At 44.9% G+C, this 21,460-nt stretch overlaps 1 protein-coding gene across 1 annotated transcript in view; it reads right to left on the bottom strand.

Moving 5' to 3' along the window:
• The window catches only part of VPS53 (VPS53 subunit of GARP complex), a 124,331-nt gene that overhangs the window by 22,536 nt on the left and 80,335 nt on the right, over window positions 1–21,460 (bottom strand). Inside the window, 3 exon segments of the mRNA XM_012185438.5 lie at window positions 10,522–10,600; window positions 11,802–11,884; window positions 17,948–18,095. Coding sequence (XP_012040828.2) covers window positions 10,522–10,600; window positions 11,802–11,884; window positions 17,948–18,095 — 310 coding nt within the window.

Below are 21,460 nucleotides of genomic sequence, written 5' to 3'. Positions count from 1 at the left end.
GTATAGGTGATTTACAGTGTTGGGTTAGTTTCTGAATGGTTTTTAAAGGTGATGCTCCACTTATAGTCATTATAAAATACTGGCCATATTCCCTGTGTTGTGCAAAAAAATCCTTGTGGCTTATTTTCTCTGCTTTCTTTGGTAGCTTATTTCTTCTACTTTTCTATCTAACTGAAAATTTCCATAATCAAACATTAGACTCTTACTCCAAGAGCAGTTGAGATTATGTAGGATTTTAAGGAAAGAGCATCTCTGTAAATATGAGGGGAAGGTCAGAGGTTAAGACAGTGCTGTGGGGAACAGGGCAGGGGCTGTGTGGATGGCAGGTTTGGGGCATCATTGAGAGGTCCTGCATGGCCTCTGACCAGGCAGGCTGTGAACAGAATCAAGAGGCCTGAGACTTCCCTGGGGGTCCAGTGGTTAAGAATCCACCTTGCAATGCAGAGGACTTGGGTTCGATCCTGGTTGGGGAACTAAGATCCTGCGTGCCACGGAGCCACTAAGTGCGTGCACCACGGTGGAAGGTCCTGCAGGACACAATGAAGATCCTGGGTGTTGCGACTAAGATTGGACGCAGCCAAAGAAGTAAACATATTAAAAACAAAATAAAGAAATGAGGGACCTGCTGGGCTCCAGTTCTCACAACCTGAGGACAATTAGGGGAAATGCTCTGAAAAAACATGCACAGTAAAATGGAAAAAGAAGCAGTGGTGTGATCTTCCCACCACCACCTCACCCCGGAAACATTGGAGAAGAGGGGCGGTACCAGCTCCCAGCCTGCTTCACACCACCGGCCAGGACTGAGATGGGGTTCTGCAGGGTCAGCCTCTCAGAAAGGAGCTGAGCTGCCTGTTAAAAAGATCCTGAGCCGAACACAAACTGTATAATATGTTCATAGAAGGAAGGCAGTCTTTCTGAGGCCTTGATGTTTCTGGCAAGAAAATACTATTTTTACAGAGCTCCTGGGGAAAGGAAAAATTCAGTCCTGAGAGAATGTGTTTAAAAGAATCATACTGTACACACGGATGATCCCCCAGCTCCTGGGAAGCTCAAATGACTCTCTGTTTTGTCCTAATGTTTCTTCACATCAACAGATATTTATGGCCTAAAAGCTTTGGGTCTGTGTAAGCAAAGAACCATGCAAAAGCTGGAAGACACCTCCATCTTCATTTTACAGATAAGAAAACCAAGGCCCAGGTACATGAAGTCTATGTAAGCTTTCATAATGAGGCTCCAGAAAGAAAAGGACCTCTAATTTTTTTACTGGGGGAAAGAATAAAAGCAAAGGATGTAGAGATGGTAGAAAAGTCTAATACGAACTGACTTTATATTCTAATGCTTTGGCCACTTCTAATGTTTTCCTCATCCTCTTCTGTTTTATTCAAGAGACTTCTTTTCCCATCTGATATGAAAGGTGTGACCCATTCAAACAATGAACGTCCTAGGGGGGCTTAAATGAGCTCACGGGGTGAGGACAGAATTGGCAGGTGCTGTTACCATCTACACTTCATCGTCCACTCCCAGCTTGTCAGCAGCTCCGCGGCAGAAGGCCCCCGGGGAACAAACGCACAGTGAGCTCCGCCCTCCACCGAACGCAAAGCTTATCCATAGTAATGACTGCTCTTTTCCAAGCAGGCAGCAGTTGACGTTTCAACAGCTCGAAAAGTTCGTAAACAATTATCTAAGCACGATGGTTCTCCATTGACCGAAGACAACCACAGTGGGAGGTGGTGACATGCCCTGTCATCGGTTACAAAGCAACTCTGGGGCAAGACGGAGCTCGCAGTCTGACAGTTCAAGTTCCTGCTGGAGAGCTGCCTCCTCTTGACCACCACTGGCCATGTTAGTATGTGTCCACACTGGGAATCTAGGTGAAAGATCCGATTTTCCTGAATACTTAGGCCATTTCAAACTCCATCGGTCAAGACAAATGAAGTACTGACAAAAGTCAAATGGATTCATGAGTTTCAATTTAAGTTAACCCAGGACTTCCCTGGAGGTCCAGTGGTTAAGACTGTGTTTTCACTTCGGGGTCAGAGGTTTGATCCCTGGTTGGGGAACAAAGATCCCACATGCCACTTGGTGTGGCCAAAAATTAATAAAAATTAAAAAAAAATTAAGCCAGCTTTGTGGAATAAGAAAAGAATTTAAAGTACTGGAAAACAATGAAAGTTGACATTGTTCAGACTATTCTCTAAAAAATGAGCAAAATACAGCCAGCAGTAATGCTGTCCAGCCACAGCTCTGCCATCTTCCCCCTTGATGACTTAGGGTTTGGGTTGTAACTCGAATGTGCCAATGTACCTACATCAAGACCTATTGTGTGCAGGTCATTTGGCCCGGCATTTGGCACACATCATCTCCTTTGCTATTCACACATGATCTTACTTACAGCAGTCTTACTGACAAGGAGACTGAAAAAACTCAAAGAGAAGAGGCCCAAAGTCACTCAGCTGATCAATGGCAGAGTGAAGGCAGCCCAAGCCCATCTTAAACCCAAGCACTACACTGGGCTGTTTCCTAGACACATGTTAATTATTTCAAACAAACAAAACCACAGTACTTAACTCAGCCTTAGTTCAAGGGGAGCCCGGTTTCTCACGGAGAAGCTAATGAGATACACAGTGATCAAGGGACATAAAACAGTAGCTTGCACTGGAAGAACAAACATCCTGCAAAGCCATTAGTGGAAATAAGACTCCAACTTTTCCAGGTGAACTTTGCAGCTGACCTTTAGAACTTCATACTTCATAGAACTCCATACTTCAAGGTTTTTCTTCTGCGCTTTTTGTTTAGAAAGTGGGGTGGGGTTGAATACCATTGGTGCTATTTGGACAAGAACAAGTTTGCAAAAGAAGCAGTAACCAAGATGTAGGGTTGATAGAAACAGCAAGCAAGGAAACGATCCATTTACAATACCAGAGTCCCAAGGACCCCACACAGCCTCAGGGGGAGGTTGTGGGGCTCAGGGCATTGCAAGCCCCTGTGTGTTTTGGTGCCTGTGGAAGGAAAGTGTGGTGGCCCCTCACAGGGAAGGCTGGGGAGATGCCCATAGCAGTAGAGACCTCTGACTCCCCCACTGATCAGAGGACGGAGCCCCACACTAGTTTACTACGGCATGTGTGTTTCTCCATGGCTATGTGAAACGTGCACAGAGGTCACCTGAGAAATTAATTTTCCTCAGCCGAGAATTCAGAGTCTCACATATTCATCTTATCTCAAAACTAAAGTTGTACAGAGCAGACTCAGACCTGTGGAGTCTGGGAACATTGCAGGCGATCAGAGTCTAGTGTTACGGGCAAGGCTGCTGGGATGTTGGCCCCAGGCACGCGCACATGCACACGCTCACACCTCATGTCTGTCCGGGCTACTTTTACTCACTCAACAAGCGTGTGCTGTTTATAGGCACCTTCCCCAAGCATAGCACTCAACTAAGTGCTGTGTGGGGAATAAAAAAGAAGAAGAAACATTCTACCGAGCACCTACTATGTACTAAGCATCATGATCGACATTCTCCCATGAACCTACTGCTTAAGACAATTATGCAGTGAAGGAGGTATTCTTATTCCTGCTTCATGGATGATAAGACAGATGTGAGGACAATCAGAGACTGGCCTAATGAACAGATAAGTCTGCAGGGATAAGATCTAGACGTTGGTCTGACCAACTCCAAAGTCCCTGTTTCTTTCCACTTTATCATGCTGCTTTCCAAAATAAGTGTTATCATCTGAAATGAACTTGAAATTAACTAAGGAAATTTGGGGCAAGCAAAATCTGTGTACAGATGAGCCTGTCCAAAGTAGAGGATGAGGTGGTGTTGATGGTGGTACAGAAGAGGAGGAAAGGATGACTCTTCTTACTTCTTCGCTCAGGGATACCCATTCCTTAACTCTGAGAGGAAAACCAGTAAGATCCAGGATAGAAAGTGGAACAATAAAGGCTTCAGATTTTTTTTTTTTTAATTCACTGCTGGGCCAATGGAAGGTGAATTTGCATAAGCTTTCTTACAGGTGATTTGAAAATATTTATGAAAAATTTTGGCATTTTACATAGTTTTAGATCTCTACAATTCCTTTATGGCAACTAATCTGAAGATAGTAATTATGAATGCTCAGAAAACACACACCCACACAAAGTTGTCCATTGCTGGACTATTTATAAATGTGAAAAATTGGAAATAGCTTAACATCCATCAAAAGTGAAATGATCACATACATGTCAGGGGCAACAGATGACAGTACTTAAGATGAGGCAAACTAGAGTTGCCAGTCATGAGTCCTAATATTGTTCGTGCAACCAGCTAAATGTATGACTTGGACAAGTGACCAAACTCTGTGAGCCTCAGTTTCCTCAGCCATAAAACTGGGATGATGATAACCTCTATAATCTATACAGTTAATGAAAGACAGTGTATGGGGTGCTCTTACACAGTGCCTGGCATGTATTACTTCCATGGTAAATGTTAACTACTGTTACAATTTTAACAGTAAATACTCTGTACTATGGAGTACTAGGCAGTCACTAAAAACACCACAGATTCAGCTCAAACGGCCCAGAAAACTATTAAAACCTGCAAAATGAGAAAAAGAGGTTATATACTATGTAAAGCATAAGCTTGTTTATTTAAACATAAACGCATAGGGTTTTCCTGGTGGCTCAGTGGTAACGAATCCGCTTGCCAATGCAGGAGACATGGGTTATGATCCCTGGTCTGGCAAGATCCTACATGCCACAGAGCAACTAAGCCCATGCATCACAACTACTGAACCTGTGCTCTAGAGCCCAGGAACCTCAACTACTGAGCCCATGCACTGAGTTACTGCCCTAGAGGCTGTGCTGCACAAGAGAAGCCACCACGATGAAAAGCCCTCACACCGTAAAGCAACTAAGCCCGTGCATCACAACTACTGAGCCTGTGCTCTAGAGCCCAGGAACCTCAACTACTGAGCCCATGCACTGAGTTACTGTCCTAGAGGCCATGCTGCACAAGAGAAGACACCACGATGAAAAGCCCTCACACCGTGAAGAAAGAAAAGCCTGTGTAGCAACGAAGACCCAGCACAGCCAAAAATGAACATAGATAAAGAAAATATAGGCATAAGAAGAAAGACTGAAATATGTTTGTTAATTGGAATTATGGGTGGTTTAAATTTTCTTCTTTTTAAAAATCTGTGATTTTCTATAATGAAGGTAATTTGCTTTGGTCATAATAAAAAAAAAATCTTTTATGAAGAAAGATGTGCCTTGATTATAGGTGGTAGATGGAAATGAGGATTTCTTAACCATGGAGCCCTGTGAGTCTCCTGAAACAGATCTACATTTTAATAACTGAGGGAAATGAGAACAGATTTGAGGACTATTCTGGCTATTTTGAAATGTCTCTGGGGAATAGTAAGGTGGCCTCCTAAATGAGTACATGTTCACGATCTTGAAATCTAATAGAAATTACTTGTCAGACTGTAAGGAAATTTAATTTGTTCAGTTTCTTCTGTTTGTTCTTTTTTTTTTTTTCCCCTTAAAACTATCATTAATGGGCTAAAAGCTAAATCTGTTTGATTCTGGACAGAGACTTAGATTCTTTCAACCTAGGGATGTGAGTAGCCCTAGGAAGAAGGACAGAGTGAGGAGGACCATGGGACCAATGGTTCCCTTTAAGGAAGCCACAGATTTAAAAAAAAAATCCTACTTGTAAGGTCATACTCAGGCATACTAATTATTATTATTATTATTTTTAAGGAAACTTGAATTGCTTTCTTTAGCTTCCAATTTCTAGGAGGCTCAAGAATTCCAATTATTCTGGACAACAAAAGGAAATAAGACTGTGCTCACTGACCTTTTTCTGCCACATTCATTCTGAAGGATTGCAATCTTATTGTTGCCCTTTCTGTTACACAACATGTACACATCAGGGGTTAAAAGCTACAATACATTCCACGGCTGAGTACCACTTTCTCTGACTGAACAGGCAAAAAAATTACACTGATCATCAGCATCTGGCAGAGACATATGAATTCTTAAGAATTCACAGAAATTACATTTAAAAGACAGAACTCTTCACATGGTTTCCACCAAAGCACTCCAAACCACTTCCTTTTCAAGAATCAGGAGACTCGGCTTTATTTTCGGCTTTGCTGTTATAAAGCGCTATGACCTTGGACATATTATGAAGAAGAAAACCAAGTAACACACATGCCAGAATGATAATCCATTAGTTTTCTGGAGAAATGTGCAAAGCAGGCTGCAATACTTGGGTTGGCTGCTCAACCTGTTTTCTTCCCTGTAGGAAAGTCATGGTGTCAGATTGAGAAAAGCTGAAGACCAGTATCCAACAGGATGCTTCTGAATGCTTGAGGAGCTCATGGTCAAGTAAGCATGAAAACACGCTCATGTGAACCCACCAGTACTAAGCATACACTGTCACATTCTTCTGTTTTTAGACAAATTACTCAGGCTGATTTTTGCCTCAGTTTCCACATATGCCAAAAGACTAACTTACTCTGTAAGTGTGGTGTGTTACTGCACAGAGGAGAGACCTGGGTCTGAATTCTGGCTCTGCTGCATTTTAACTAAGAGATCTGATGAATTTCCGTTCCCTTATCTGCAAAACTGAGAAGGAACTAACACAGGAACCTTATATATTTGTCAGAATTAAACGCAGTAATGCCTTTGGGTGCTGATTTCTGGTAAAGTGCTCCGTAAATAGCAACTTACTCATCATCTCACAGAGCTCATCTGAGAAAATAATGCAATTTGGGAGGGGAAAGCGGTCTGAAGGGTAATTTTGACATAACTTATCAATAACACTATCTCAACACTATCTCACTGTCTACAGGTTCAGAGAAACCACTAAAGTTTACTTGTATTGTGCTTCCTCCTTGTGAGTTTGGCCCGTTTAAAGCCATTCCTGTGGATTTTCTACCAAATTTGCCCCTCTGTGTTCTTCTCTCCTTCACCAGCAGCGGGGTTTTTGCCCACAGCTGGGGAGCAAACAGCTAAATGTGGGCATTTCCTATTTCCAGCTTCAGTCTGCTCCAGGATGCTCCTTGGTGAAGTAAGAATCCTGGCTATTAAGTACCACTGAGGATCATCACCTCATCCTCAATAGCACCTGGATGTGCCTGAAGGCTTCAAGGCTTCCATGATCCTGCCATTTATAAGATGCCTGAGTCTCCTACTGTCTGCCAACTCCACCCAGCTAACTCTGGGCAGCAGAGTTACCACCTCTGCCTCACCTGGTCACCATTCCTTGGTGAAGTGAGTGTCTACACACTTTTGTTCTATTCTTTCTGCTTTCTTTACCTTCAAAGTCATTCCAGGAGTACTACTGTTAAGCAAGTACTGTGCTGTGCCGGGGAGATCAAAAAATGATTAAGACACAGCCCTCAAGTTGTTCACAGCTTAACAGGGGAGACAGAGATAGAAAAAATAATTGTACAACAAAATAGAGAATATAAGTGCCATGGTGTCTTGAGAGAGAAAGATACTCTGGATGAGACAAACAACGGTGAGCCCGCAGGACACTCAAAATAGCTAAAACAATCTTGAAAAAGAACTAAGTTGGAAGACTCATACTTCCTGATTTTAGAACTTACTAGAAATCTACAATCATCAGACAGTGTGGCCCTAGCATGAGAAAAGACACACAGATCAGTGGAATAGAACTGAGAGTCCAGAAATAAACCCATGTACTCATGGTCAACTGATGGCATCACCAACTCAATGGACACAAGTTTGAGCAAACTCCAGGAGAATGGTAAAGGACAGGGAAGCCTGGCGTGCTGCAGTCCATGGGGTTACAAAGAGTTGGACACGACTGAGCAACTGAACAACAACAAGCACCTTGGAATAAAGTTGGCGACTTTCCCAGCCTTGCTCTGGGTAGAGTCTGAATCGAACTATTCAACTAGCAAAAATGATGGAATCACAGACAAGAATAAACATTATCACAAAAGTTTTTAAAAAATCCTCGAAGAAACTACACAGAACAGAATGCAGGCACAAATCACAGGGTATTTGTTGAATCGGTTTGTGACCACTTGGCTTGTTTATATCTGGTCATTTCCATCACATGGATTTCATTTTGCTAGAACTCCAGAAGATTCAGACACAGAGTAATGGCCTCCCAGCTGCTGCGTTCCCACGTCTGTGGTTTTCCTGTGATATAAACAAAAGATTCTGGAGGTATGGTCTCTGTTAGTGTTTGCTGGTGTGGGTCTGGGGGAGAGATGGGTGGTGGGGGCAGTTTGAAGGAAACCCACCTAATGAAATGACAGTTCACATAAGCAACACCTGGAGCATTAAAGCCCCTCCAAACTGCTATTTTACTAAAAAGAAAAAAAAATTCACTCTTCCTTTGGTAAATGTAGAAATTCTTTCCCCAGCTGCCTTCTGACCTAAACTGTGTGGCAGGGCAGGAGAGGAGGCAGCTGGAGCAGATCATGCTCAGGATGTCAGGAACGTTCACCAGCAGTGAGGCGATAATCAGAGCCTGCAGAATCAACCCTCAGAGTCACATCTCTCTAAGAAAATGAGTGAGCCTCAGTTTGCCTACTCCGAGTCTTCTGCTTGTAAACACTTGGGTGCTGGAAATACACATTCACCTCTGATTGCTGAAAGGATCAGCCTTTTGAAAGGAAACTCTGTGACATCGGCTACTCAGGACTCCCCACCGAGCGTCATAAAAAACCCCCGAAGCTTAAGTTTGGGTAATAACCTCTCTTTTTCTTAAATATTTACAACCTACTACAAAACCAAATTCAGACCGAATGTCTCGCTTACACAGCCTTGTGACACGGCCACTCCTCCTGACCAGAGGGAAGGAGGGCTAATGTTTCTTGGCTCTGGGCCAGTCTCCATCCTCACAACGCTCTGGGAGGCAGAGCCCCCTGTTTCACATACCGATGAGGTAACCTGCACCCAGAGAGGTTGTTATTTGCTCAACACGCCCAAAGGAAAAATGAGAAGAGTTAGGTTTGTCTGAATCCAAAGCCAGTGTTCTTCACTGTACTCTGCTACTGGCCAGTAGGCCCCTGAGAAGTTCTTTCTGCAGAATTTGTAAGAATGCTATCAAAGTCTGTGACTCTAGAACACGCACTGGCAACCTTTTTCTGTAAAGGGCCAGACTGTTAATATTTTAGGCTTTGCCAGCCATCTGGTCTCAGCTGCAATTACTTTATTCTGCTGTTGTAGCACAAAAGCAGCCACAGATAACATACAATGAATGAGTGTGGCTATGTGCCAATAAAACTTTATCTGGCAGTGGGCCAGATGTGGCTCACCAGTTGTAGTTTGCCAACCACTGCTCTAGAAGGCTCAACGAGTGGACGGATGGCTTTGTGTTATTTGGCTTAGTAATCAATGAAAGGACTTTCCTGGTGGTCCAGTCTTTAAGACTCCGACCTCCTAATGCAGAGGCCTGGGTTTGATCCCCGGGCAGGGAATTAGATCCCATATGCCACAACTAAGACCTGGTGCAGCCAAATAAATAAATGTTAAGGGGGGAAAAAAATCAATGAAGAATTGCTTATTTCCAACTTAATCAATCAACAAATATGACAGTCTTCTCTATTCTCTGTGGTCCATGCACTCAAGGTATTTACGTTAGGGAGAAAAGACATAGGCTAAAAGCCGAAGAACAACATGAGGCCACACGTGGGAAATGCCAAGGGAGAGGCCTGGGGACTGCGGGCTGGCGGACGGGCCACCACATTAGAAAACCAGGGGTGGGACTTCCCTGCTGGTCCAGTGGCTATGACTGCACTCCCAACGCAGGGGGCCCAGACTGGATCCTCGGTCAGGGAACTAGATCCCCCATGCTACAACTAAAGATCCTGCCTGCTGCAAATGAGGCCCGCTGCAGTGAAATAAATATCTAAAAAAAGAAAAGAAAACCAGGCTCTGCAACCTGATCAAATAACCCTGCACAGTTACCAGAATTCAGAAAGAGTTGGAAAAATCTGAGTGGCAGGAACGAAGATGAGTTAGAAGTGACTGCCTTAAGCACACCACCACCCGGGCTTCCCTGGTGGCTTAGCTGGTAAAGAATCTGCCTGCAATGCAGGAGACCCAGGTTTGATCCCTGGGTGGGGAAGATGCCTTGAGGAAGGGAATGGTTACCCAAGCTAGGATTCTTGCCTGGAGAATTCCATGGACAGAGGAGCCTGGTAGGCTACAATCCACAGGGTCCAAAAGAGTCGGACACGACTGAGCAACTTTTCACTTTCACTCGTTCTGGGGAGGCCACAGGAAGGGTTTTCCGCACATGTCAGATGCTGAGCAAAGGCAACCTCTCCTTCAAACTCAGGAAACATACCTGCTTCCTGTCTCATTCCCAAAGGACAAACAACTGACTTCAGGTTCGAGATCAACTGAGCACCTGTGGAAACTCCTGGAGGGCTCCGTTCTCCTCCTGATTGGTGCTTTAAGCACTAGAGAGCCCACAGGAGCTACAGGTGAGGACCGGGAGAGACCACCTGTGCTCACTCTCCGACGTTCAGGAGGCAGCACTTCCTGAAAGCTTACCTTGCTCATGGCTGTAAGGGCGGGGTCGCAGGCAGCATCCAGGTCCTGAACCAACAGCTGAATGCTGCTGGAGATGACACTGCAAGTCAAACACACCACTGTGGTCATGGCTTACAGAAGTGACTTGTGAATGACCCACTGACACAGCCCCCTGCCAAGGTTTTAGGCACCTGTGCATAATCTAGCTTCACCATTTCATCAGAAAAACTCGAGTTTATTTCAAAATGGAATGAATGACGAGGAGGAGCATCTTGGCTCCACCCTTCTTCTAGCTGTGCGTCTGGTCTCACTCGGGTGTGTCCCCACTCGGTCAGGACACAAGATCCCGTGGCTCATCTCCCCTGCAGCTATGCCCAGGATCCCTCTTCACTTTTCCCAAAGTACACACTTGCCTAAAATGTTTAAGTCAGACCTTGGAGGGAAAAAAAGGTTGAGAGAAAGAGAGGAAATGACCTAAGAAGAGGATCTGGATTTTTCCTCATTAAGTGGCCGATGAGAAAGCTGAAGCTTGTCCTTCCCCAATCTCATTTAAAGACCATGACAAAACCCTGCCAGGTGGCACCAGGGCAGGAACTGATTCCAAAGTCTTTCATCTGAACTTCTTGGACAGACACCCTCCCACCCCAAATACATCCATGCCCTGCCCACTCCTCTACCCGCTTCCATGGCTAAAATCAGGTCGCTCAGCCTTTACATCCTGAAAACACTGGAGGTGAGGCTGGCCCTCTGTGGACTGAGGGGGGCAGACAGGAGGCCCTGGACCTGACCTTCCTGCAGGGATGGCTGAGGTGGGAAAGTTCTTCTTCCCTGTTATCCTAGATTGTTGTTGTTGTTTAGTCACTAAGTCGTGGCCAACTCTTTTGTGACCCCATGGACTGTAGCTCACTAGGCTCCTCTGTCCAGGGGATTTTCCAGGCAAGAATACTGGAGTGAGTTGCCACTTCCTTCTCCAGGGGATCTTCCTGACCCAGGGATAGAACCCAAGTCTCTTGCATTGGCAGTCAGATTCTTTCACTGCTAAGTTACCAGAGAAGGCCATTATTATAGAAACTGTAGCAATAAAACCCCTGTAAGCTAAGAATGACTACATGTGAGGAGGCAGGATATGGGTCAGCTGCACCAACTTCTCAGGCTCCTTAGTGGCTTGTGAAGATATCCTGATTCAACAGTAGGCTCTGGGAACCTCTTAGGTTCTGCAGTGACCTAAGCTGATGTCCTGAGACGCACTGCTCTGGGCAGGGTGAGGGAAGAGTCTCAAGCAGAGACTTGCAAGTACGCACGTGCTGAATGTGTCCATTTCTCCAGTCAGATTGATTCGTTCAATCAGACTCACGTCGACCTTCTCCTTGAGTTTCTCTTCCAGCTGATAGAGAAAGAAACACGCTTAGTGGTTATCGGAAGGAGCACCGTAGCAAGACCACTTAACATTTACCGAGTGTGATGATTCAGGTACCATTCTGGGCACTTTTCGTGTATGGGCTCATTTAATTCTCACGGCCTGTGAAGACGACTCTATTATGATCCTCACTTGATAGATGAGGGTGCGGAGGCGTGGCCTACCCTGCTCAGTGAGCGGGAGGGGAGGGAACTGAATCTCCGGCAGAACCTGCGCTCTCTGGCCCTGGTTCTCATGACACACTGACAAATTAACTGATTTGTTTTTAAAAGTTGTTTATTTCGTTTTTATTTTTGGCTGAGCTGGGTCTCCTTGTTTTGCTGGATTTCTCTAGCTGCAGCGACCAGTGGCTACCCTGTTGCGGTGCACGGGCTTCTCTCGGCAGTGGCTTCTCTTGTCGCAGAGCACAGGCTCTAGGCACACAGGCTTCCGTAGCTGGGGCTCACAGGCTTAAGTTGCCCCTCGACATGTGGAATCTTCCCAGACCAGGGATGGAACCCATGTCTCCTTCATTGGCAGGCAGACTCTTATCCACTGCACCATCGGAGAAGTCCTAATCAAATTTAATTTTAAAAAGACCCCCGTTTTTAGATTACTCCCTGCCCTATGAATTGCAGGCTCACCCACTAACATTGGAAGCCTCTGGTGGCCTCTGGGGTAGGTGGCAATAAAATCAAAAGTCTTCCCTGAGCGCTGGGATGGACCATTCCCCCACCATATTAAAGTGTTGGGGATATTGAGGTAAACAGAAGGAACACGGTCTTTGCCTCCATCAGCCTACAGCCGAGGGAGGGAAACTGGCTGAGCTCCCAGCCGTCTCGAAGAAAAATACAACTGACCGGGAACTGTAAATATCTCAAAACATCCCAGGAATCGCTTCACTGAGCAGCCCCAAACCCATTTATCACAGAAACTCTATGAATAACGAATGTTTTGTCTTAAAGTTAAAAATACCTCTTAGGGGTGGATAAATTAATGTAACTCTTTGGGAAGGCAATTTATTTAAAAAGCAAACATTTAAGTATACACTCTCTTTTGGCCAGCAATTTTGCATCTAGAAAGATATTTCAATGACTGATGAGAACAAGGTACAGAGATGTACAGGAGTTCTTTGCAGTGGCCTTGAATTCAACTGATATTTACTGACAGCCTATTCTGTGCCAGGATTCCCTGATGGCTCAGACGGTAAAGAAACTGCCTGCAATGCAGAAGACACAGGTTCAATCCCTGGGTTGGCAAGATCCCTTGGCGAAGGGAATGGCAACACACTCCAGTATTCTTGCCTGGAGAATTCCATGGACAGAGGAGCCTTGTGGGCTACAGTCCGTGGGGTCTCAGAGAGTCGGACGCGACTGAGCGACTGATCTATTCTGCACCAGGCTCTGTCATGATCTGTAGACAGATAAGACCCTCTTCTCATAAAGCTCACATCCTAGTGTTGTTTATATTGGTGAAAACCTACAAACAATCTGCACATCTGTAAGGGACCGAGGAGACAAAGCATGGCACAGGCTCACAATGGCTTCAACCTGTCAGCTGCCTCTTCCCTTTACGCTGAAAATAAAACCCAACTATCCCAACTTCTAATTAGGATTTGGGTCTTCTCTAGCTCTCTGGCCCACATCTTGCTCTCCCCATCCTTGCCTGCTCGACTTCAATTATAGTGAACACTTAAGGTTCTGGAACACACTAGGGTCTTTTCCTTCCCAGGGCCTTGACACTTCCTGCTTCCTCTCCCTCTCCCTGCTCATCCCACCAAGCCAGCTCCCTTGTTTTGCCACTCCCCAGTGCCCAGACCTTCCAGGCAACAGCATTCCAACACTCAGGACTCCGCTCCATTATCACCGCCTCTGGGAGGCCCTCCTTGACTACTCTACCTCAGTAGGCAATCTCTATTAGCACTGCAGCATCTGTTTCTTTCCTAGAACTTCCCACAAAACTTCCTTACTTATATTATCTGGCTCCTCTATTAGTCCTAAGTTCCATGGTAAGAAATTTGTCTACTCTGTTCACCACTGTGAATTAATACCAAATATGGTGCCTGGTGCCTGATCAGTGCTTCATAAAGAGCTCCTGAAGGAATGAATGCCACACTTATGCAGCTGTTAAGAGTAAATGTGTTACAATTAATGAACTGATACTGACACATCATTGGCACTGTATTTTAAGTATTATTTTTCCATTCTTCATTGCTTGGATTCTCAAGTCTCTTTGGTTTCTCCCTTCATTTCTTCTTGCATCCCCCCAACTCCAACCCTCTGTGTTTTTTCTTAAGGAAACTGGGTTGTTTGCCTTGTAGCTTTTCTCATGGTATGATTTTACTGATTGTATCCACAAGGTACTAACTGGCAAGTTCTTCTGTCCCTTGTATTTCCTGTAAACTGTAGCTTGATCAGATACAGATTTTACTTATTATTTATTTCTGGATGTGCTGAGCCTTTGTTGCTGAGCAGGCTTTTCTCTAGTTGTGTTGCCCGGGCTTCTCATTATAGTGGCCTCTCCTGCTGTGGAGCCCGGGTTCCAGGGCATGCGGGCTCAGTAGTTGTCATTTCTGGGCTTTAGAGCACAGGCTCAATAGTTGTGGCACATGGGCTTAGTTGCTTCATGGCATGTGGGATCTTTCTGGACCAGGGATTGAACCCGTGTCTCCTGCACTGGCAGATGGATTCTCTACCACTGAACCACCAGGGATGCTCCAGATTTTTTTTTTTTTTAAAGAAAACCCCTTCATGGAAAATCCCTGGTGGTACAGTGGTTGGAACTCAGAGCTTTTACTGCCATGGCCTGGGTTCAATCCCTGGTCAAGGAACTAAGATCCCACAAGCTGCATGGCACAGTTACAAATAAAAGACAGAAAGAAAACTCCTTCATGATGACGCTGTGTTACTTCCATCAAGAGATACCTGATGTTTGCTTTTCTCTCTTTTTGTAAAGTTAGCAACCACTGATGGTCAATGCCAGATCCATTATTCCATTAAGGAGGTATAAAAGAATGCTACTCAAATTCCATCTTTTCTACTTCATTTATTTGCTGAAAATCCACTATAAAGATACACTACCCATTGTCAGTGATTTGGTTATCCTGAGCTACAAGTCAGATAGGCAAAGCAGGTTAAGAACGTTCCCTCTTTTTGCCAATATTCAATTCATATCAGTGATTTCTTAGTATCTTCCAATGTGGTAACTGAACTTTAAAAAATATCATTGTAACCAAATGGATTTAAACGTATTTGATGTTTTCCATCCACTGTAGCTAATACATGTAGTGATACTTACATGTCTCATCTTTGACCAGCAGAGCTGGCTCCTGTAATCAGTTTCCTGGGGCTGCCATAATAAATTACTACAAACTTGGTAGCTTAAATCAGGAAGGTATCCTCTCACAGAATCTGGAGGCCAAAAGCCCAAAGGTAAGGGGCTGGCAGGGCTGGTTCCTCCTGGGGTCTCTGAAGTAGCACTCTCTCGTGTCTGTCCTCTCTCTGCTGGTGGTGGCTGGCAACCTTTGGTGTTCCCTGGTTTACAGATGCATCCTCCCAGTCTCTGCCTCCCTCATGTGGGCATCTTCGTTATGTCTTAGTGTGTTAAGTCTCCCTCTCCTTTCTAAAGGGCTCCCCTCATAGCTCGGATGGTAAAGAATCCACCTGCAATGCAGGAGACCCCGGTTTGGTTCCTGGGTTGGGAAGATCTGCTGGAGAAGGGATAGGCTACCCACTCCAGTATTCTTGGGCTTCTCTTGTGGCTCAGCTGATAAAGAATCCGCCTGCAATGCAGGAGACCTGGGTTCGATCCCTGGGTTGGGAAGATCCCCTGGAAAAGGAAAAGGCTACCCACTCCAGTATTCTGGCCTGGAGAATTCCATGGACTGTGGGGTCGCAAAGAGTCAGACATGACTGAGCGACTTTCGCTTTTCACTTTCTCCTTTCTAAGGACACCGGTCATTGGATTTAGGGCTCACCCTAAATGCAAGACTATCTCATTTGAGATTCTGACTTAATTACATCTTCAAAGACTCTATTCCCAAATTAGGTCACATTTACAGGCACCAGGGCTTAGGACCTGGACATATTGTTTCGTACCATAAAACCCGCTGCAGCTCCTGAGTCCTTTTGATATGACTCTCACAGTCTTCCTTTTTGTATGATCTGGTGTTCCAGGTTCATCTTGGAACATTTCCTCAGACCTGGAATTAGTCACTTCTCTAGGAATGACTGGTTCCCTTCAGTGAAAAATGGTATTGAAAGAGCACAATATAGGTGCCAAAAATGTATTTACTTTTATAATCAGTAAAAATAATTTTCTCTAACAAAAAACTGGCTACATCTATCATTGAGTCATCAGAATGGTCTCTGACCTACTAATACGTCTAGAACTTCTAAGGATCTCCTTTAAAAAAATAATGCAAACCATATTTAGATGTTCTTTGTAGGATTACTCATAAAAGCAAAAACTGGAAATAGTATAAACAATTATCAGGGATACTGTTAAATGATTTATGGTATAGCCCCTTATTGGATTATTATGTAACCATAACAATGATGGCAAGAAAGACATCATAGCAACAGGAGAAATGCTAACACTGTGATGTTAAAAACAGGAGGATATGAAAGTGAATTAAGTTAATTATAGAACATATGAAACTATGTTCACGGAAAAGCACAGAAAGAAAGGCTCCAAATTGCTAATATGATTATTTGAGGGATGGGATTGAGAGTCATTGATTGCATAGTTCTTTTTGGTACCATGGTTATTTTACTTTTAAAATACCCTATTTATATGTGTGTGTTTTTCTCTTTCTGCACACACACAGAGAATAGTTAAAATTGTGCTTCTTCATCAAAGAACTCTGGGCCCTGCCTTGGAGGTCCTCATAGATACTGTTGTCCTGCCCTGGAAGTTCTCACACTAAACAAGTGGCTGTCTCTGGCTCCAAGGCCAAAACTTCACAGGTTATTCCCCGTGTGACTTAGTGTGACCATGTCCCCAAGCAGGACATACTACTGCCCCCGCCTCTGCCTGGCTTAACCTTAACTGTGAAGTTCTGGGGGGGACCCTTCTTCTTTGGCCTCCTGTATTCTTGCTCTGGCTCACATGTGCTCCAAGCTATAACTGTCTGAACCATAAGTCATGCCTGCCTTCCTATGATCTGAGGTGAGGTGAAGTCGCTCAGTTGTGTCCGACTCTTTGAGACCCCATGGATAGTAGCCTGCACCAGGCTCCTCCATCCATGGGATTTTCTAGGCAAGAGTACTGGAGTGGGTTGCCATTTCCTTCTCCAGGGAATCTTCCCGACCCAGGGATTGAACCCAGGTCTCCTGCATTGTAGACAGATGCTTTATCATTTGAGCCATCTAGGCATGCAGAAATAAGAAATCCCAAAAGGGAGGAAGAACAGAACCTTTCCCAGTTATTTTCTTTCTCTTGACCTTAGGTGAATTCCAGAGCCAACGTGGAAAGGAACTTCTAATCCCATGCTGAAGGCTGAATGGAAAATTCTTCTGGGTCTTCCTTCTGCTAATGGGAGCTCCAGCAGGGGCATCACCCTTTCCTGCTTCCCGGTTCCTGAACGTCAGCATCCAAACAATGGTTATTTGTTTCAGAATAGAGAATGCTCCATAAATTTCAGGAGACACATAAGAGCCCAGAGGGTTTTTGGTGAGCCTGGTAACCCTCCTGAGAACAAAACCAGTGGTTGTGACTCAGCACAACCAAGTCTGGGGCCTAGCACCACTACGGTTATTACTGCTTTTCACGTATGGGAGACAAGGCTACGACCTACTTTCAAGAGGGCACATCATGCCCTCAGAGTGGCTTATACAGCCCCAGGGAGGAGGCCGGTCAGTCTTGCCCAGCCTCCTTTTAATGTGGTCCTTCTGCGCAGTGGCTGCTGGGGCAGTCTTCTGGCTGGACCTCGAGTTGTTTCCTGGGGGAGGCCAGCGGGTCTGCCCGGGGTTGTGTGGTCTTCTACCTGAGCTTGGTGGCCCAGACAGCTCAGGAAGAGGAGGGGGCACGTGGGTGGCCGGGGTGGCTCACCTGCTGGGTGGTGGCCAGGCAGTACTCTGCAGTGCTCAGGATGCTGCAGATGAGGCCAAGCTCCTCCAGGGTGAACTTGGCTGCCTCGGAGCCCTCCTTTTCCTTGAGCAGGCTGCTGATGGTCAGCCCACCGCTGCTGCTTGTGGTTCTGAGGAAAAGCAACAGGAACTAGTCAGGCCGGGACTTCTCCCTGGCTTCCTGACCTGGAAACAGCACATCTCAAGAAAAAGAAAAGGGGGAAGGAAAGGCTGGACGTGGCCCAAACAAATCCACACACAATGAGGCCCTTCCGAGTGACCTGATCTTGACAGTCATGTGTTTAAACTCTCTGACCATCAGAAATAGGAAGAGACAATCCCAACAGTGAGCCAGTTGTCAGTCATATTAACTACGATGACGCTCAGGCTCAGAGAGAAGGCTGCTGAGCGGCTTCTTTGCTTAGCCTGGAATTTCCTGATCTGCACAGCTCATTCAGGATCACCCAGAGCACAAGAGCTGGTTCCCCAGTTGTTTTTCTCAGTTAAGAAAATTCTGCCTGGGAATCTGTACTTGTGGAGGGGTTCAAGAGCGAAGGTTAACACACGGCTCCTGGCCAAAGTCCTGACTGCCTCAAGAAACACAAAAGCATCTCATCTCTTCCTATTGATCTAATCATGTGATCACAATATAGGAAAATGCAGTTTTTAAAATAACTTCCTGTAGTTATAAAATTTAAACCGTGAGATTCTACTTTTTTTTGGCCATACTGTGTGGCATGCCGGATAGCTTAGTTCCCTTACCAGGGGTCAAACCTGCACTCCTTGCAGTAGAAGTACGTAGTCTTAACCCCTGTACCACCAGACAAGTCCAATATTCCACTTTTCAGAAAGACAGAATTCAATGACACTTACCTTAAAAAAAAAAAAAAGATTCTTTCCCTTCAAAAAAAAAAAAAATCCTATACTTGCCAGTCTTATTGGTAATTAAAGATTTGAAGACATCTTAATTTTTAGTACCTCTAAGGGTATAAGGTCCGTCTAGTCAAGGCTATGGTTTTTCCTGTGGTCATGTATGGATGTGAGAGTTGGACTGTGAAGAAGGCTGAGCGCTGAAGAATTGATGCTTTTGAACTGTGGTGTTGGAGAAGACTCTTGAGAGTCCCTTGGACTGCAAGGAGATCCAACCAGTCCATTCTGAAGGAAATCAGCCCTGGGATTTGTTTGGAAGGAATGATGCTAAAGCTGAAACTCCAGTACTCTGGCCACCTCATGCAAAGAGTTAACTCATTGGAAAAGACTCTGATGCTGGGAGGGATTGGGGGCAGGAGGAGAAGGGGACGACAGAGGACGAGATGGCTGGATGGCATCACTGACTCGATGGATGTGGGTCTGAATGAACTCCGGGAGTTGGTGATGGATAGGGAGGCCTGGAGTGCTGCAATTCATGGGGTCGCAAAGAGTCGGACACGACTGAGCGGCTGAACTGAACTGAACTGAACTGAAGGGTATAAGGACATGGCCCTCTCTCCCACTATGGGTTAGGAGCAACTGTATAACCATTTTGGAAGTATATTTCAGGAGCTTAGAAAAAATCTTTAGATTGTTTGACCCAGTAGTTCTACCTCTGTTCAAGGATGCTTCTCTGAGTGTTATCTGAAATACCAGAATAGTGAATCCAATGTAAATGGTCAATTAAGAGAATGGTCAATTAAAAAAAATCTCAGAAGTTAACTCAGGGTCCTCTGCATGTGGGAACATCATGGCTTCATGATGTTCATGACGTTCAAGAAGGGTCTTGACTGGAACTTCCCTGGTCCAGTGGCTAAGATTCTGCACTTCCAAGGCAGCGGGCCCAGATTCGTTCCCTGGTCAGGGAACTAGATTCTGCAGGCTGCAACTAAGAACCGGGTTGCAGTCAAGTAAATTAAAAAAAAAAAAAAAGGTGCCTGGATGAATCCTTTTACTGTGCTAACTGTTTCCTGCTCCTCTCTTCCGTGTGGGAGACTGACTTCCACAGACGTATCTCCCAGGCTCCCCGGCCCTCTGGTCTCCTGTTGGTTTCTGCCAACAGCCACGGCCGCAGCAAGTCAGAGAGGTTGAGCAGAGAGGAGTCTGAGCGACAACGAGCCCTCCTGCTCCCTCTGCTTCAGCATGGTCCTGGCAGTGACCACCTTCGACCACAGTTCCATGGGGCAGCCCTTTGCCCACAGCCCCAGCTCTCAGATGAATTTTAAGGTAGAACAATTACCCAAGTGTTTGGATGCTTCAGAGTCCTCCACTGGTTCCTTTCACTTGCCCCTACTGCTCTAAACAGTTGCTTTACTGCCAATATACCCCAGCCATGTGCCATTTGTTTCCTGCTGTGACACTGACTAACACACATGGAAAAATGCACACAGCGTGAGGTTAAGTGAAAGCAGCAGGGTACAAACCTAACTGTAAAGCACTGCAGTCCCAATTCTGTCAAACAAATAAGCAAAAGCACACAGTTGCACACACGACATATATAAACAGAGAACAGAAAAATGTATACTGAAAAGCTCAATTTTTCTTCTCCGGGTGGTGTTTTTTTTTTTTTTTAATCTTCATCTTTGTGTTCTTCTGTGTTTTCCAAACTATAACAAACTTACATTATTTTGAAAATCAGGATACCAGTTATTAAAAATTTAAAAATAATGTTAATCATATTCAAAGAAATCCTCATTGGTGAACCATTACCTGTTACTTTAAATGTCTTGCAGAGCCTAGGGCTCTCCCTTCCTCCTAATGATGTAAAACTCCTATATGTAACACATTTTAGCGGCCGTGGCAGAAGCTCGTTCCAGAACTGCTGAATTTAGCTATGGCGAAGATCTAGAATTACTAACTTCTGAAGCACTGCTTTAGATCATATTCTCTTATAACAGAAATTACTATATATACCAAGTATCTCTAAAATTCTAGTTGAACGATCCATTTTATTTCAAGTGGTAAGAAATATGGGCTTCCCAGGTGGCACTAGTGGTAAAGAATACCCCTGCCAACGTAGGAGACTCCAGAGACATGAGTTCGATCCCTGGGTCAGGAAGATCCCCTGGAGGAAGAAATGGCAACCCACTCCAGTGTCCTTGCCTGGGAAATTCCATGAACAGAGGAGACTGGGGTCTTGCCTGGGAAATCCCATGCACAGTCCATGGGGATCTCAAAGAGTCGGACCCTACTGAGCAACTGAATACTCACACACAATAAAAAATAGAATGATGTTTTTGTGCCTCAGAATAACACAGACAAGTCACTATAATTAGGAGTTCTGCTATACAATGACCTCTCCACAAACCCCCCAACACTTTTAAATATTAGGCTCCATCTAAGACAGCAGGATGTCGTAAAAGAGACTCTGGCCTCAGTGAAACTGCCCTTCCTATTCGAAAGCCATCTCTACCATCACCCCACATTTTTTTTTGCAAAGTACCTATCCCTGAATCACTGAATCCACGTGAACTAAATCCATCTATAATGGGACTGACATTCTGGAGTCCACCGTACTAGGATATGA

Source organism: Ovis aries, chromosome 11, assembly GCF_016772045.2.
Source record: "Ovis aries strain OAR_USU_Benz2616 breed Rambouillet chromosome 11, ARS-UI_Ramb_v3.0, whole genome shotgun sequence".
NCBI classification, from domain to species: Eukaryota; Metazoa; Chordata; class Mammalia; order Artiodactyla; family Bovidae; genus Ovis; species Ovis aries.
This window is presented reverse-complemented; position numbering and strand designations above follow the sequence as displayed.